Raw genomic sequence first — 16,205 nt, forward strand, 5'->3', positions numbered from 1 at the left:
TTAGGCTACACTGAGAAGCAAATGGCCTAGGAGTAGAAAGTATCAGCCCTGGTCATACTCCCATCTAGCAGGCAATATTTAGTTCCAAATACCAATGGCAAACTGGGCAGCTTCCAAAAGTGGGTGATAACTTGACTGTGAAGAGCTTTCAGACCATATCATAAGCATCTGTGGAAGGAAGTGAGGACCTTTAGCCAGGGGATGCTTGGGGTAGGGTGTGGGAAAGGCATAATAAGTGTCTAAATATTTAATGGCTATCAGTTACAAAAGGTGTTAGGTTCTCCTGCAGTCCTGGAGACAAATCTAGGACCAAAGGAAAGTTGCAAAGAAGCAACAATTATGTTTGAGGAAAATGAAAAATATTTTTTTAATAAGAACTACCCCAGAGTGAAATGGTGGCCTACCCTGAGAAATACAAGGAAGGGCCTGCTACTTGCCCTAGTCCTAGAAGCAGCACATTTTTAACCTATTGGCCCATGGCCAAATAATTTCATTCTCTGTTAAATGTAAACATAGGGAGCAACTGCTTAAATTAAGTTCAAACTGCTTCTCTTTTATTAAGATCCAAGTAAATATTGTACAGACCAGGACTCAATAAAGACAACACGTTCAAATAATATTCTATCATCAGCATCTCCAGGTAAATGTGTATGATCAAGTAGCATTACCAACCAATCTTTAGGAAGCCCATCTGAAAGAGAAAAAAAGGAGAATTAGTGAGTAACATCTATCCCTCTTCCTGAGCACTTGGCTCATCTTTAATCATTTCTTCTCATCTTACAACTCTTTTTGCAAATCCTCTTAGAAATAATCTATTATGAATCGAACGTAATGGACTTCTCCATTAGTGGCGGTGTGATGTCCCTGAACAACTTGCAGGGATCCAGGAGAAAAAAACACCATTCATAAGCAAAGGATAAACTATGGGAGTGGAAACACCGAGGAAAAGCAACTGCCTGAATACAGAGGTTGAGGGGACATGACAGAGGAGAGACTCTAAATGAACACTCTAATGCAAATACTATCAACAAAGCAATGGGTTCAAATCAAGAAAACATCTAATGCCCAGTGGACTTACGCGTCGGCTATGGGGGGTGGGGGGGAGGAAAAGAAAATGATCTATGTCTTTAACGAATAATACTTGGAAATGATCAAATAAAATATATTAAAAAAAAAAAAGAAATAATCTATTATGTACGAATCATAGATTGTAAAACTGGAAGAGACAGAGGTCATACAGTTCAGCCCCTTTGTTTTACAGATAACTACCCTGAGGGAAAGTAATTAAATGATTGATTTGAGGTCACACCGTTGGGGTTAAGTGAAGAGCAGAAACAGGATTCAAACCCAGGTCCTCGGATTTTGTTTACTCTAGGATTTCCATGGGGCCTCAGAGGAGTCCTGAAAGATAGCTAACTCTTTGCCTGCCAATTTAACTTTTGCTGGTTTCCTTTCATCTACAAACAAGGGATTGGCTTTTGTTTTCCACTAGTAAAATGTTACAGTAACCTTCTTTGCTAAGTAGAAGAACATTCCTTAGAAAAGAAACCACTGATTTTAGCTTATTCCTGCATGTTTTTGAAGGCAAGAACATCAAATGGAAAGAAACCAAGTAGAGAGTTCAAGGCAGTGGGTAAGAGCACGTGACAACTTGGGTGCCCTGTTCTTTCATCTGTGAAACAACAGGATGGAGCTAGATGACTTCTATGATCCTATGACTACAATTGAATCCATTTACAAATAACATACTTCTGCACAATGAAAACTCCCCCATCAATTTATGCAAAAAAAGAAAAAAGGATCTGGTAAAAAGTGCTTCTAGAGCTCCTTGTGGGAAATACAGACCAATCTACAAACAGCTATCTGGCAACACAGGTAAGGAATGCTATGTCCAAAGCATTTATATGGCAAAGTGATTCCAGAACTATGCTTTGCACACTAATGGTGCTGAACTGAAATGCTCAAACATTAAGAAAGCTCACACTTGGCTGTACCTATAGCATCTGGAATGGAGTTGTGCAGTTATTCATATCTGCCTTTTACATGCTCATGTTTATCAACAAATAAATACAAATCTTCATTAATGACAACCCAAAGAGAGTCACTGCTTATTGCTCACTTACCTGCTTGGATAGTACATATCTGTTAAGTAATTTTAATTGGTTTCATTTTTATTAAAACCTATAGCACAGACTAGTTTCTATCTCTAGGCCTAATGTAGACTGTGGACCCTGGAGTCAGGAAGAATTGACTAACCTAAGACACTTCTTAGCTCTGACTAGCTGGGCAAGTCTTAATTTTTGTTTGACTCAACTATAAAAACGGGAACAATAATAGTAGCTACTTCCTAGGGTTGTTGTGAGGATCAAATCAGATAATATTTAAAGTGCTTAGCATAGCTCCTGGCATACTGTAGGTGTATAATAAATGTCTGTTCTCGTTGTATGCTTCTACAGAAGACCATGGGTCTCTAAATTCCTTCAAATAGCTACCTATGAAATTCTACAGCTGAACAGACAGCAGCAACAAACTTAAAAAAGATATTTCTCTTCACAAAAACATTAGTGAAAGGGTATTTGTGATAACAACCTTTACCCCATAACCCAGCAGTGAACTCTTTGATTATCTTTTAACTTGTGACCCCAAATATTCTATTAAAGAAACTTTAAAAGGTCCCATAGTGTTGGGTGATTGTTGTTGGGGTGAGGGAAGGGAGCTGTCAAAGCATACTAAATATTCCACCTTTCAGGGACCCTCCTCCTCAATGCTCAGCTTTTAGGGTATAGAACTGACTAGGTCATTTTAAGAATACATAATGGTGAATTGTTTGTGGCTACAGGGGGAGGGGGAAGGAGGGGAGGGAAAGAACATGAATCATGTAACCATGGAAAAATACTCTAAATTAATTAAATAAAAATTTGCAATTAAAAAAATACATAATGGTGTTAGAAGACTACTTATTTTATTATTGCTGCTCCTTACCCATGACAGTTTATGCTTTGTCCAGGCCCAATTCTTCTGGAGTAGAGATTCCCAATTCATCTAAAGTTGGTCTAAGTTCCTGGATAACATATGGGTAGATTTCCTTATGAGGTCCTGCTTTGTCCTAACAGCAAAAACAGAAAACCCATTTAACTTAATGCAGCTAACAAAACCAGTCTGACATTACATACAACCCACACATCTAAAGCTGAAGGTTTCTATTCCCCTTAGAATTACTTTGATCAGTGAATGGTTATTTTCAATAAAGAAGGTGACAAACTACTATAAGAATTTTAAAGTGTACCCTTAAATCAGGGTAAACCTTATTAAAGTCTAGGAATAATTTTACCAACTGGAACATACTAACTAGATGATGTTTAGGAAAACATGCCAGGATGATGACAGAAAACTATGTGTGGGCAGTCAAATCTACCCAGCAGGCAACATTTATAATTGAATTGGCAGGGAAGTATTTTAATTTCCCTCTAATTAGAGTCCGTAATTCAGTTAGCTCTAGTGTTGAATGGACTGATACCCAACAGAACCCATAATTCTGCCTTTCATTTAAGATAAAGCAATTTCATTATCTTTCCTTGTGTAGATTGTGAGCCCCCCCCCCCCCCAACTTTTGGTTATAATTACACAATGATGTTTTTTTCTGGGAAAACTGTCATTTATTTACTAAATAGTCATTTATTTCTGGATGAGTTTTGGCAAAGTTCTACTTTGCAATGAAACCCATCTTCCTCACACAGTAATCCTTTAAGCTAAAGAAACTCAGAAAACTTTAACCTGCTGTTCCTTTGCCATTAACAAATTCTAAGACAATCTTTCCACAGTTTTTTAATAAATAAACATAATGCAAACCTATAACACAACAACAGAATTCTCAGGCCGACTGTATTTTCACTGACCTTTACAACCTCTAGAATGCGAACTGCACTAGCAAAATCATTTAACCGTCTGCATGCTCTCAAAGCAGCATCAATGATTTTAGGTTCTGGAACCAGATCATAGCCAACCAGTGTATTCATTCCTATTGAATTAAAAAAAAAAAGTGGTGAGACAATATAAAATTGAACATGGTGGTATGCTCAATTTAACTATCCCCATTTCCAAAGAATTAAAACTGAAGCCCTAAGAAATTGACTAAGATTCCAAGTTTCCCAATTCCTGCTTTGGTGTTCTCCAAACTATACTACATCAAGGAATTACTGTTAGCACAGTTTATGAGATCATAATGGAAAGGAAAGGAAAGCCCACATGTTGTTTCATAGGCAACAAACTCCAGAAGTCTAAAGGAATGCTACTTTCACTTCTACAGAACAACACACAAAAATACTTGATAGTCTTTCAGTGGAAAACCCAATTTACTAAATGAAGAAGTATGAAGTCACTATACTTTTTTCTTAAAGCATTAGGGGATTTAAAAAAAACAAAAAGAGAAGGGCGGCTTGGTAGTAGGCCTGGAGTCAGGAAGATCTGGGTTCAATTCTGGTCTCATACTTCCCAGATTTGTAACCCAGAGCAAATCACTTACCCCCAATTGTCTAAACCTTATCATTTTTCTGTCATAGAATTGACACTAGGACGGAAGATAAGGGTTAAAAAACAAAGAAAACACAGTCTCTAAAATAACCCAGAATGCTAGAATCCAGCTTGAGATGTCTTGTTTTGAAGGAAAAAATATTCACAAACTACACATGAAGCAGCAAACTATTATTCCCACCCGACTAGTGTTAATTAAATTTCTCTAATATAGGAAAACACATTGTAACCAATTTTACTTTAACATTTATATTGAGCAAGTGAAACACGTAACCAAGACAAACAAACAACACCTCTCTTAGCAGGCAAGAAATAAGAAAACTGCTTTTGTGATTCCTTTCAAAAATACAAATCTTTTAAAATGGAGTAGTCTTGTGTGATATTTTATTGTAGAAGGATCCAATGCAAATAGAAACAGGAGTCCCATTGACACAGATCCTTGAAGATGCATACTGACTTAGAAAACCAAATATGACCATTATGTTTTATCATATTTTTATTTATTTTATTAACTATTTCCCAATTACATTTTAATCTGGATCTGGCTGCACTTGGAAGTGCTGTAGGTTCCATGTTTGACACAGCTGTTTTATAGGATAAAGTTTAAAAGTTCTGTTTAACTACTGCTGATTGTTTCCTTTTACCAGTGTTGCAATCATAAAGGTTAACTGTGTTCCATAGCAGTAGCCTACAACTATGATGCAGCTTAGTTTCTCTCACTAAAATATACTTATGGCCAATCATCATCCATACCTTTTCGTAATTCCCAGGCATCAAGATCTGGTTTGCTGAAGTATGTCACCCAGCGAGCATCAAACTCCTCATCTGTCTCATGGGACCCATGGGAATAGCAGCGAACTGACTGGATGGCTACACAGAGAAAGGAGAATTTTTAAAATGCTAGACATTTAACCAAAATATCTATTTAATCTGGAAAAAATGTTCATATTATATCTTCAATGTTTGTAGTACAAATGTTAAAAAATCTCAGGATGTATCTTATATATACTATAAAGTTTCTAAGGACTGGGAATCAATCAGTAAATATATCAGTTTGGAAAACAAGAACACAGCATTATTTTTTCCTCATTCTTTAACATCTAGCCCTCACAAATAACCCCGTAACACACAAAATAATTTTTTTTTCCTTTCAAATACTTGATAGCACCTGAAAGGCCAGGAAGGAAATCACATTTCCTATTTTTAAGAAGCCTAAATTCCATGATAAATTTTAGTTCCTTTGGCTTATAAAGTATAGTCTGATGTGCTATAAGAGTATTTTAAACATTTTAAAACATTACACCCAATAATCATAAAATTATTCAAATTTAGTTTTGAAAGTATATCAGAAAATAGGTATGCATTCCTAAGGAAATGAAAAACTAGTACTAAACCTGGAGTACAAAAAGGCAAATACAACTTCCTCCTCTCTAAAGAGAGGTGGGGAACTGTATTGAACCATTCCATATTGTGAGAGGCAGTTACTCTATTAGACATTTTGGATTAAATGATTTCTTCTTAGCTGCATGGAATAATTCAATTTCAAGAGGGTTTGGAGGAATAAGGTTATTCCCAGAAATGTCTTGAGGTATAAAAGCAAAATACAACAAACATTTAAAAAAGATATACAATCTAACACTAAGACAGAATGGGAAAGGAACTAAAGCAAAACAGAAAAGAGAGAGAAATACTGGAAACTGGCTGCTTAAGTGGCTAGATAACAGAATGTCACTTTTAGATCAGCAACTCAATTTGCTGATAAGACCTCTACTTGATAACTGATCACACCACTTGGTACTATCTAGAATGAATTTCATTTGACCTAATAATAAAAATGCATTTTCTGTGTTTTTCTCAAGAGGAAAAGAATAAACACTCTAATTTCTGAATCAATCATATTAATGGGTGAGAATGATATATATTTTAATATAAAAAGAATGGGTCATTAGGTTTTGTCTAATATTTAATAAAAATAAAGCTAGAATCTGAACTTTAAGAACTAATCACAGTTCTATTAAAACTAGCTATTATAGTAATAATCAAGCTTACATTTATCACTTTAAGGTTTTTATTTTTATTCAGGTTATCTTATTAAAGGGGCATCTGGGTGGCTCAGTGGCTTGAGAGTCAGGCCCAGAGATAGGAAGTCCTAGGTTGAAATCTGATCTCAGGCACTTCCTAGCTGTGTGACCCTGGGCAAGTCACTTAATCTCCATTGGCTAGCCCTTACCACTCTTCTGCCTTAGAACCAATACACAGTATCAGGTCACAAAAAAAAAAAAGGCAGTTAAAATACTTTTAATCTTTAACATCACTGCAAGACGGGGAATACAAATATCATCCTCATTCTTCAGATTAGGAAACTGAGGGTCAAAAGAAGGTATATGGTTTGCTCAAGGTCCAACAGCTGGGTCTGATAGCTGAGTTTTAAACCTAGGTCTTCCAATTAAGTTCAGTGATCCTTCTATGCCAAACGCAAAGGAACCGAGTTGATATAAATTTACAATGCACTTGACATTTTGAGAGAAACAAAATAGACTCAATATTTGTTGCTCTGTGATTCTGGGCAAATAATTCACAATATTTCTAGGTCTTAATGTCATTATCTATAAAATGAGGGGGGTTGGATCAATCAATCAATAAACAATTATGAAGTACCTGCCTATGTGCCAGGCTAAGCAGTGGGGATACAAAGAGGTAAAAAGAGAGTTTCTACCCTTGAAGACCTTAAAGTCTACTGGGAGGATGAGGGACAGCCAAGGGGCTCTGGATAGAGCTCCAGCCTGGAGTCAGATGGATCTGGGTTCAAATATGGCCTCAGATACTTCCTCACTTTGTAATCTTGGGCAAGTCCTATTGCCTAGCCCTTGCCCTTCTGTCTGATAGAGTTGTTATAAAAACAGAAGGGGTAAAAAAAAAATCTAAGGGGAGACAGGATGCAAACAAGTATACAAATCAAACAATATAATAGGATAAATAGGAAATACTTAACAAAGGGAAGGTTTCAGAATTATGAGGAATTGACAAAGGCTTCCTGGTGATGGTGAGAATTTAGTTAGGAAATCCAGGTGGGTCAGCAGCTGGAGCAGAGAAGGAAGTTCTAGGAATGGTGGATAGTGAGAGGAAATGCCAAGAAATGGAATGGCTCGTCTGTGAAACAGCCAGGAAACCAGTGTTACTGGATCAGAGTATGTGGAGAGGAATAAGATGTAAGGGGAACATAAAGAGGGCTAGGTTACGAAGGGCTCTGAATGCCAAAGGAAGCATTTTGCAGTTGATCTTAGAGGAAATAGGAGAAACTAGAGTTTACTGAGTAAGGAGGGCAGACATGATTGGACCTGCCTTTAGGAAAATTATTTTAGTGGCTGAATGGAGAATGGATTGGAATGAGGAAGACTTAAGGCAGGCAGACCCAAAGATTGTGCTACTGAAATAATTTGGGTAAAAAATGATGACAGCCTGGACTAGAGTGCTATCAGTGTCAGAGAAGAGGAAAAAAAAAATGAGATGCAGCAAAATGAAATCAGCAGGCCTTGGCAATGGATTAAATGGGAGGGGCATGGGGAAAGTATCGATGAAGCCAGGATAATTCTTATGTTGCAAGCCTGAGGGCTAGGATGATAGTGTTGCCCTCTACAGTAATAAGGAAAGTATAATGGAGCAAGGAGGTTTAGGGCAAAAGATCTTAGGGATGTCTGCTAAACATTCAGTCTGAGGTACCAGATAGGCAGTTGGAGATGCAAGATGTGAGGTCAGCAAAGAGGAAAAGCAGATTTGAAGAATCATCAACATAGAGGTGGTAATTAAATCCTTGGCAGCTGATGAGGCCACCAGATACAGTAGTACAGAGAAGAGGGCCCTGGACAAAGGTCAGAGGGCATATGAAAAGAGAAGGAGCAGTTCGATTGTTCTATAAAACGTGACTTCCAATAACATAATGAAACCTATTCTTAAGACAGTATTAGAAGTTCATAAGTCATCTATTCTAAAAGCTGGCTTAAATAATTTGAAATAACTGTGATGCTCACTATCTTCACCTTGCTCATTCCATGTAATTCTCATTCATGTCCTTCCCTAAGTCCTTCTCAGATGATATGCCAGAGGCCTTACCTAGGCTTTTTAATATTTCACAAGAACCAGGGCACCATTCAGGATTTCTGAACTGTTTATCAAATAGATCTGTTTATTACGTGGCTTTTGGTATACTTCCTTTCCTCACCTTGATAATATTCCTCAGACTACTGTTTGTAGAAAATGTTCATTAGGCTACTTTCTCCTACTATGCTTCTTTTCCATTGCCCTCTGTGTCACTTGCAATTTTAATCCTATAGAGTTCCATGGTTTAGTCATATAAGTGCCACTAGGGGGAAATCCATAATAAGAAGACAGACTTTTATGTTAGAGAACAATTTGAAACTAATCAAAGCCCTGCATAATTTCCCAAGTGTAATTGCAGCCTTCTTTCCTATTCAATCCTAGGTCTAATTCATTGCTCATTCATAGTACATGTCTAAAATCTAGGCATCAATGGACTGCCCAATCAATTATATGCCACAATCTGGGCAATACAATTTTTTTTAAAATGTGGATTATCAGACCAATATTTTTTTGAATATCTATAGATTTCATTGGGGAAGCACTACCATCTTCTGGGTTTGATGCCTCTAGCACAATACCATCTGCTAACAGAAATATCAGGAAGACTTCACCCTCTATTATGGAGCAGGTGCAGAGCCTCTATGACAAACCATGAACATCTTTTACAAACCTGCTTTAAAGACTGCTTGCTACCTACAAACAGAATAAACAAAAGTGATTTCTATGATTGCATCCATAGAGATGATGGTTGCTTTGAAAGTAGGTTTGAGGGGTGCTGCCACACCAGAGGGGATCTTGGGCTTACTTTTTGGACTGGCAGATGGTAGGTAGGGAGAGGTGGCTTCTTTTCCAGTGATTGCTCTCCTCACACAGATGGTTGTAGAAACTGGGTTGGAAGGAGGCACTGCTGTCTTCAACCACTCCCATTAGAGCTGCATGGAAATAGTGGCAGTGGTTTGATTTGATTGGCACATGCCAATCTCTTCACTATATTGTTTAGTCAATTGTGTAACTAGAAAGCTCTGTTTTACAATAGAAAGTAGCTTAAAATCTGACTAGTCTTACATTTTTTTTTATCAGAGATTTGGATTTCACGTATAACTTTCTCAAAGATTTTTGAGATAAGAAAGCAGGCTTAGGAGTTGTTAATTGTTGACATCTCCTTGATTGCCTTTTTTGGTGATTGTTATTTATGCTTTCCCCCAATCATTTGGTATTTTCCCTTCTTTGAAATGGTATAAAAATGGATTGTACGATGCTTTCAAAGTTGCAGCTATGAAGGTGTTAGGTGATCAACTGGGGCACTCCCATTGGTAAGAGAGCTAGATGATAACTCATCTGTTTTATTTTGTCATTCTTCCTTAGTAAAAGCATTAAAAAAAAACAAACTTCAGTGTTTTAATTAAACAGTTAAATCAAGGTGAATAAATCAACTTGCCCAAGACAAATCCTAACAGCAATACACTAAACTATACTGCTTTAAATATTTCCAATCAAGGGTTTTATCCTTTTGACCAAAACCATGACTCAAACAGAAATATTTTCTCAGGCTTTGAAGTTTTTCTGTTACTAGCCTAAATTTGTGAAGCGAAAATCTAGGCACTAAGGAGTACTAGAAAGAGCCTGGACCACAAAGAATACTTGGATTTGATCCCTACTGTCAAAACATTAGTTGTGATAGGAGGCAGATCACATTCTCATTAGGCCTCAGTTTCTCACCTATAAAATAGATATAATTATGCTACTCTTAAGACCTACCACACAGGAGTGAGGGAAAAGCTCAGAAGAGGGAATGTATGCATATCATTTTCCAAACTGTAAAGGACTATGGGGAATGAAGGGATTAATTATGACCTTTAATTGAATTGTTATAAGGGAATTTCAAATTCTCTCTATCAATGCAGGTCGGCAAATATTATATAACTTTTTTTTTCCCTTAAAAAACAAACAAAAAACTTACTTTCTGTCTTAGAATTGATACTAAAATTATCTCAAGACAGAAGATTGGTAAGGACTAGGTAAACTAAGTTAAGTGACTTGCCCAGAGTCACAAAGCTAGGATGTGTCTGAGGCTACATTTGAATCTAAGACCTTGTCCAGGCCTGGCTCTCTATCACTAGTTGACCTTTAGAACAGTCTTGAGATAAGTGTTTGAGGTGGCTCACCATTCACTTAGTCACTAAATTATATGGTAGACACTCAAAACCAGATCATTTTGGGTGTGAAGCTATGTCCATTTCACCTCAAGGCTTCTCTTTATATGATTAAATATCAAAAAGGATTCAAACTCAGAATACCACATTCTTCTTTCTCTAGCTTCCTATTATCTAATTTCTCAGACATCTTTCTACATTTGACTGTGAGCTCAAGGGCAATCTTTTGCCTCTTTTAGAATCCCCAGTGCATCCAGTAGTTTTCTTAATTATTTATCAACTGATTTTTATGAACATACAGGATTTAGAACTGGATATACCTTAATTATCAGTGAATTCTAATGCCTCACTAGAAACTGCGGTCCAGAAAAGGAAAAATGGTAACATAGTTGGTAAGTTGCGAAGTTGATATTTGAAACCAGGTGTTTTGATTGCAAAATCCAAAGTTCTTTCCCCAATACACCATGGAGATAGATAGGGACCAGACCTGATTTCACTGAGAGTTCACAGGGAACTCCACGGGAGAAAATGTCCCATCTTAATTCAAAACTAAGGCTACAACCTGATGTCCAAATGTGGGAGGAGTTGTTTAAGGAACCAAAAGTGGTTCAGGGAGAGGAAAAGGGAGATGCAGAAACAAAGAGCTACAAAAACAATATGCCAACCCACATAGTGGAAGCAGCACACAAGTCAGTCTATGAAACACTGGACAGGCCAGTGTCAGATTTCCCACAGCCTTTTTTTCTAAGGTAACTGAAGAAATAGAGCAGATGCCTGCTTTTCTCTCAGGGAATTTCTGAGACCAAGGTCACAACCAATTAATAAAATGGTAGAGCCAAGCATGAAATTCAAGAATTTCCCCACCCTCACCTCCCCAACACACACACACAGATCACTTTCATTTTGACAGCATATTCCTTCTAGGAAGTTTACAAATGGAATAAGGTTTACAGTTTTTATGAGGTGGCTCAGCATGGCACACCCAGGTGACCCACAGCTATGCTAGATATAAAGGACATTAGTAAGGCAGTATTCAAATCTCATAGGCCTTGTTAATACCTTTGAGTAAAACGAATAATTTATCTTGGGATATAAGACATTCTAAATCTTCTGCAATAACCATGAAAAACTTCCATTTGATGCTAACCTCATCCTCTCCCCTTATCCCTAACAAGTAGAATACACAGGCCCCTTAAATTCTTCTGAGTTCTACTATGAATATGTTGAATTTCATTAGCATTCCAAGCTTATATCCTATGACTGTTATAATTTTCTCCATCTTCAAAATAAATTAAGTAAGTAACTTTTCTACTTCACAATGTCTCAAGCATTCTTGCTGCTTAACTATTCTGGGGTTCTTGGGCTTTATTTTTGCCTGGGTTCTTTTTTTAGATGTACCCTCATATGACTTTAGATAATCATATCTAGCTTTTTATGGTAGGCAGTATAAACTTGATGAAAAATAACTATAGGCAGTACCTGCCCAAAATGATGTTCTGTAAAACCCTGAAAATACAAAGCTGTAAATAGATTCTGATTAGGTTCATTCATGTTTATAAAATGCTTTAAGAGCTTAATCATTTGACTATATATATTCTGAAGTCATAGAATCAGAAATTACAATAGAAAGGGTATTTAAAATTTTGCTAGTAAGTCTCTAGCCAGATGTAGAAATTATTTTAATATTCTTAATTTTCAGTGCCTATTCCAGCAATTTAGGATTTGTAATTATTTAAATTGCACATTCCTATTTTAAAAGTAAATTCCTTGAATCAGTTTCCCAGTATGAAAATCCTCTTTTTGTAGTGTTCTCTTTCTACTGAATTTGTAGACAATGTAAACTCTTTTAAACTAGGTGGGGGGTTAAGAGAAGGGGCAACTAGGTAGCAGGGAGGTTACAGCTCAAGGCCTGGAGTCAAAAAGTCATGGGTTCAAATATGACCTCAGACACTTCCTTACTGTGTGACCCTGGAGGCAGGTCACTTAATCCTATTTGCCTAGCCCTAGCTCTTCAATCTTAAGAGTTATTAGGCCAAAGGCTTTAAAAAAGGGGCGGGTGGGTGTGTGAGATTCCCCAATGCCTGGAACACAACATGCCCTTTATGGCCTGACTAATTGATAGGAAGTAAAAGCCCCAAATTGAAATCCAAAGAAAAATGAAATGACACAATGGTATAAACACAATTTTAATAATAGAATTAAGATAACTTTAAGGATTTCCAACCTTTTTTTCTGACACTACTCTAAAATAATCCTTTCCAAGAGTATTATAAAACTTTCCTCAAAATTTAAATTTCTACTTGGTGGCTCTCAGCAATGGAGTGATCTGGGACAGTAGGGAAACATTTATGGTGGGGAATGCTATCCACCTCCAGAGGAAGAATTGTTGGAGTCATCTTTCATATCAGTGTATTTTTGGCTTTATTTAGGGGTTTTGGAGTATATGAGTGTGCTCTTATAATAACCACCAATATGGAAGTGTTTTGCATGACAATAAAAAATTTAAATTGCTTCAAGAGCTCTCTAGATACATCAATATAGCAATTTGGGGCAGAGGATTACAGATCTGGACAAATAAGATACAGCAACTCTAAAACTCTAAAGTTTTGAGAATTACTGGTCTACACCAATTTAAGCAAAATAGTAGGCACAGGAAGAATGAAAGTTTCCAGAGACTGAGAATCCAAATCTTAGATTCCCTAAAAAGATTACACAGTGTCTCAGGAAGAATGTTACCTACTTGGGTGTTTAAAATCACAACCACAAGAGCCTAATTCTATAACATATTGCCAATAGAGATTCCAGGATTAAAGTGCTGTTACCAGAAAATCTTCCCAGAATACATACAAGAGTCACTTTACTGAAGATAATAAATAGGAATGAGCATATTATACCCTTCACAGGTTTCTCAACATAAATCACTCAAGTCGCCCTTTTACACTCGGCTCCTTTTCCATGTCTTAAGCACTTGCTGTCTGTCAGGTATACACTCTATCCTTATCCTCATCTTAGAGTTCCTCTTTCTTTTAGCTTGTAGCTCAAGTCTCATTGCAGGAATTCCTTCCTGATCTCAACACTATGGCCCTCCCTTCCCAGAGTCTCAAAATTTACCACTTCCTATATATTTGTATTTGTTCTGTATATATAGTATACATACATGTACTGCCTGTAGGTAGGGCATAAAGCTGATAGGCCTGGAGTCTGGGAGTCCTGAGTTCAAATCCAGCCTCTGACACTTAAGTTGTTTGACCCTGGGCAAGTCACTTAACTGCTCTCTGCCTTAATCCAGTGGCAAACTTCTCCAGTATCTTTACTAAGAAAACGTCACATACAGTATGTTCCACGAAGTCCTCAAGAGTCAGCCAGGCCTTGGGGCAGCTGGGCAGTTCAGTGGATTGAGAGCCAGGCCTAGGGACCAGTTCAAATCTGGCCTCAGACACTTCCCAGCTGTGTGACCCTGGGCAAGTCACTTAACCCGCATTGCCTAGTCCTTACCACTCTTCTGCCTTGGAACACAGTATTGATTCCAAGACAGAAGGTAAGGATTAAAAAAAAAAAGTCAGCAGGCCCGCCCAGCAGCAGTCTATCTGCGGGGCCCACCTAGGTCTCCTCCATGCATTCTCCATCAGGAGCATTTCCAGCTCTAGGCCAGCCAGTGACCAATCAGGGCTCCGGAGCTAGAAGGAACCTTGGAGATCACTAAACTGTCCAAAATGCCCAGAGAGGACAAGCAACTTCCTTGGCTGAGGTCACCGGTTAAGGACCTGAATCTAGTTCTCCTGACCCAAGCCTCCAAGCTGCCTCCTAGTTTGTGGGTCACCAAAGGGACTAATATCTGAGGAGTTGTTGTTGTTTTTTTAAAGCCAAGGAGCATCTTCAAGTTTGACCCCCCACCGCGACTGCTTCCGCATTTGCCCTTGCCTCTGGCCCCGTCCCTAGTTCCTACAACAGTCTCCTTGGCTATTGCTGCTGTCCCTGGGACAGTGCTGGGGTTCCCTGCAGGCCTGCGCCCCTGGCATTCTGCTAACCGTTAGGCCCCTTCTCAAACAACGCCCCCGAACCCACTGCTGAAAGAGATGCTTTACTTCGTGGCCAGAGGTTCGTGGAAACAAAGGGTCCCCTCCCTCCGATCCATGCACTCGGACCCCGGTTACGGCTTCCCGTTTTCGTTGGGGACCACAGCGATGGCGGGGGGGAATTCCCCAGCCTGGGGGCAGTTTGGGGCTCCCCCTCGGTTGCTCAGGTCAGACCTCTCGCCGACCCGCTCCGGCCCCAGGATCAGCCCAGGATGGAGCCCACCCACAGCGGGGAGCCCGTGGCGCCAGGACGGTCAATGTCACCTTCGCCCAGGAGCGGCTCCAAGTTGGCGCCGCCCGCCAGGCCCGCCGGCCTGCGCCCCTCCTCGGGGAACCTCTGCCCAGGAGGGCCAGTAGCTCGAGTCTAGGTCTCGGAGTCGCTCCCAGGTGGGCCTGGCGGGCGGTCATGCCGGGCCGGCCTCTAGGCCGCGGCTCGGGTCACCGCAAGGACGCGGGGCCGCGAGGGCCGGCTCCTTACCGGCGGCGGCAGGAGAGGACGCAGACGCGGAAGGGGCCGCAGCCCCCGGCCTCGGCAGCAGGACGCGCACTGAGGCGGAGCAGCGGCGGAGAGCGGCGGCCAGCATGGTGACAGCGGACGGAGGCGACGGGTGGACGAACTGTACACAGCCTGCGGCCGACTGCTTAGGACCCAGGCTGAGGAGCACGACCAAGCGCGGGGCGCATGCGCGCGGGGGAAGCTGGCACCAAGCGCGCCCAGGGGAAACCGACGGGGCGGGTGGGCGCGGGCGCGACTTGGTTGACTGCAGCGCGCGTGCGCGCGCGCGCGCTCCGGAGGCAGGTGGCTGCGGACGCCACGAGGCCGCCAGGGAGGGGGCGAAGGAAGGGGAGGGGCTACGGCGGCACCGGGAGGAAAAACTATATCCATATCCGGGCCTCGTGACTGGCCGCGGCCATCTTGGAACGAGGGCGGCCAGAGGGCGAGCAGCAGGAGGTGACGGAAGGGGCGGAGGAAGGCATTTCCCCTAAAGGGAGAGAGAAGAGAGGCCTTAAGGCCGTCAGGCGGCGCCCTCGCTCTGGCTTCGAGAGCGAAGGCCTGTATCGAGGCCATCAGGTACTCTCGCCAGGTTCTCTCTAGCACCTCATACTCTATGGCACTTTCTTGACTCGTGCAGGTTGAGCTAAGAGCCTCCAGGCAGCCGAAAGAGTGGGGACTGAGGCCCCGCCCCTGCTACATGCAGGCCGAACAGGCCAACAGCGCCCCAACGTGGTCGAGTCGTGTTACACTTTGTGACGCCAATAACTGAGGATGCTGTGAGTCTCCATCCAAGTCCTCCAGGAAGGTCTCCCGCTAGAGATGACAATGACTTTGGTCAATTCACCTCCCTTC

At 40.3% G+C, this 16,205-nt stretch overlaps 1 protein-coding gene across 1 annotated transcript; it reads right to left on the reverse strand.

Moving 5' to 3' along the window:
• Positions 1 to 532: 532 nt before the first annotated feature.
• Positions 533 to 15,717, reverse strand: LOC100030045 (cytochrome c oxidase subunit 5A, mitochondrial). The gene is made up of 5 exons (XM_001379615.5): positions 15,336 to 15,717; positions 5,284 to 5,400; positions 3,897 to 4,018; positions 2,983 to 3,106; positions 533 to 691 (listed from the first exon to the last, which is right to left on the reverse strand). The coding sequence occupies exons 1-4, from the start codon at positions 15,439 to 15,441 to the stop codon at positions 2,993 to 2,995; spliced, it is 459 nt and encodes a 152-aa protein (XP_001379652.2). The 5' UTR covers positions 15,442 to 15,717; the 3' UTR covers positions 533 to 691; positions 2,983 to 2,992.
• Positions 15,718 to 16,205: the final 488 nt, after the last annotated feature.

Source organism: Monodelphis domestica, chromosome 1, assembly GCF_027887165.1.
Source record: "Monodelphis domestica isolate mMonDom1 chromosome 1, mMonDom1.pri, whole genome shotgun sequence".
In the NCBI taxonomy this organism is placed as follows: domain Eukaryota; kingdom Metazoa; phylum Chordata; class Mammalia; order Didelphimorphia; family Didelphidae; genus Monodelphis; species Monodelphis domestica.

Bases quoted from the DNA above. Each gene is read 5' to 3' on its own strand.
- LOC100030045 (XM_001379615.5), bottom strand. From the start codon at position 15,441: ATGCTGGCCGCCGCTCTCCGCCGCTGCTCCGCCTCAGTGCGCGTCCTG. The intron at 5,401-15,335 runs GTAAGGAGCCGG...TTCTCTGTGTAG, and splicing joins GTCCTCTCCTGCCGCCGCCG to CCATCCAGTCAGTTCGCTGC. The intron at 4,019-5,283 runs GTATGGATGATG...TTAATTCAATAG, and splicing joins TGCCTGGGAATTACGAAAAG to GAATGAATACACTGGTTGGC.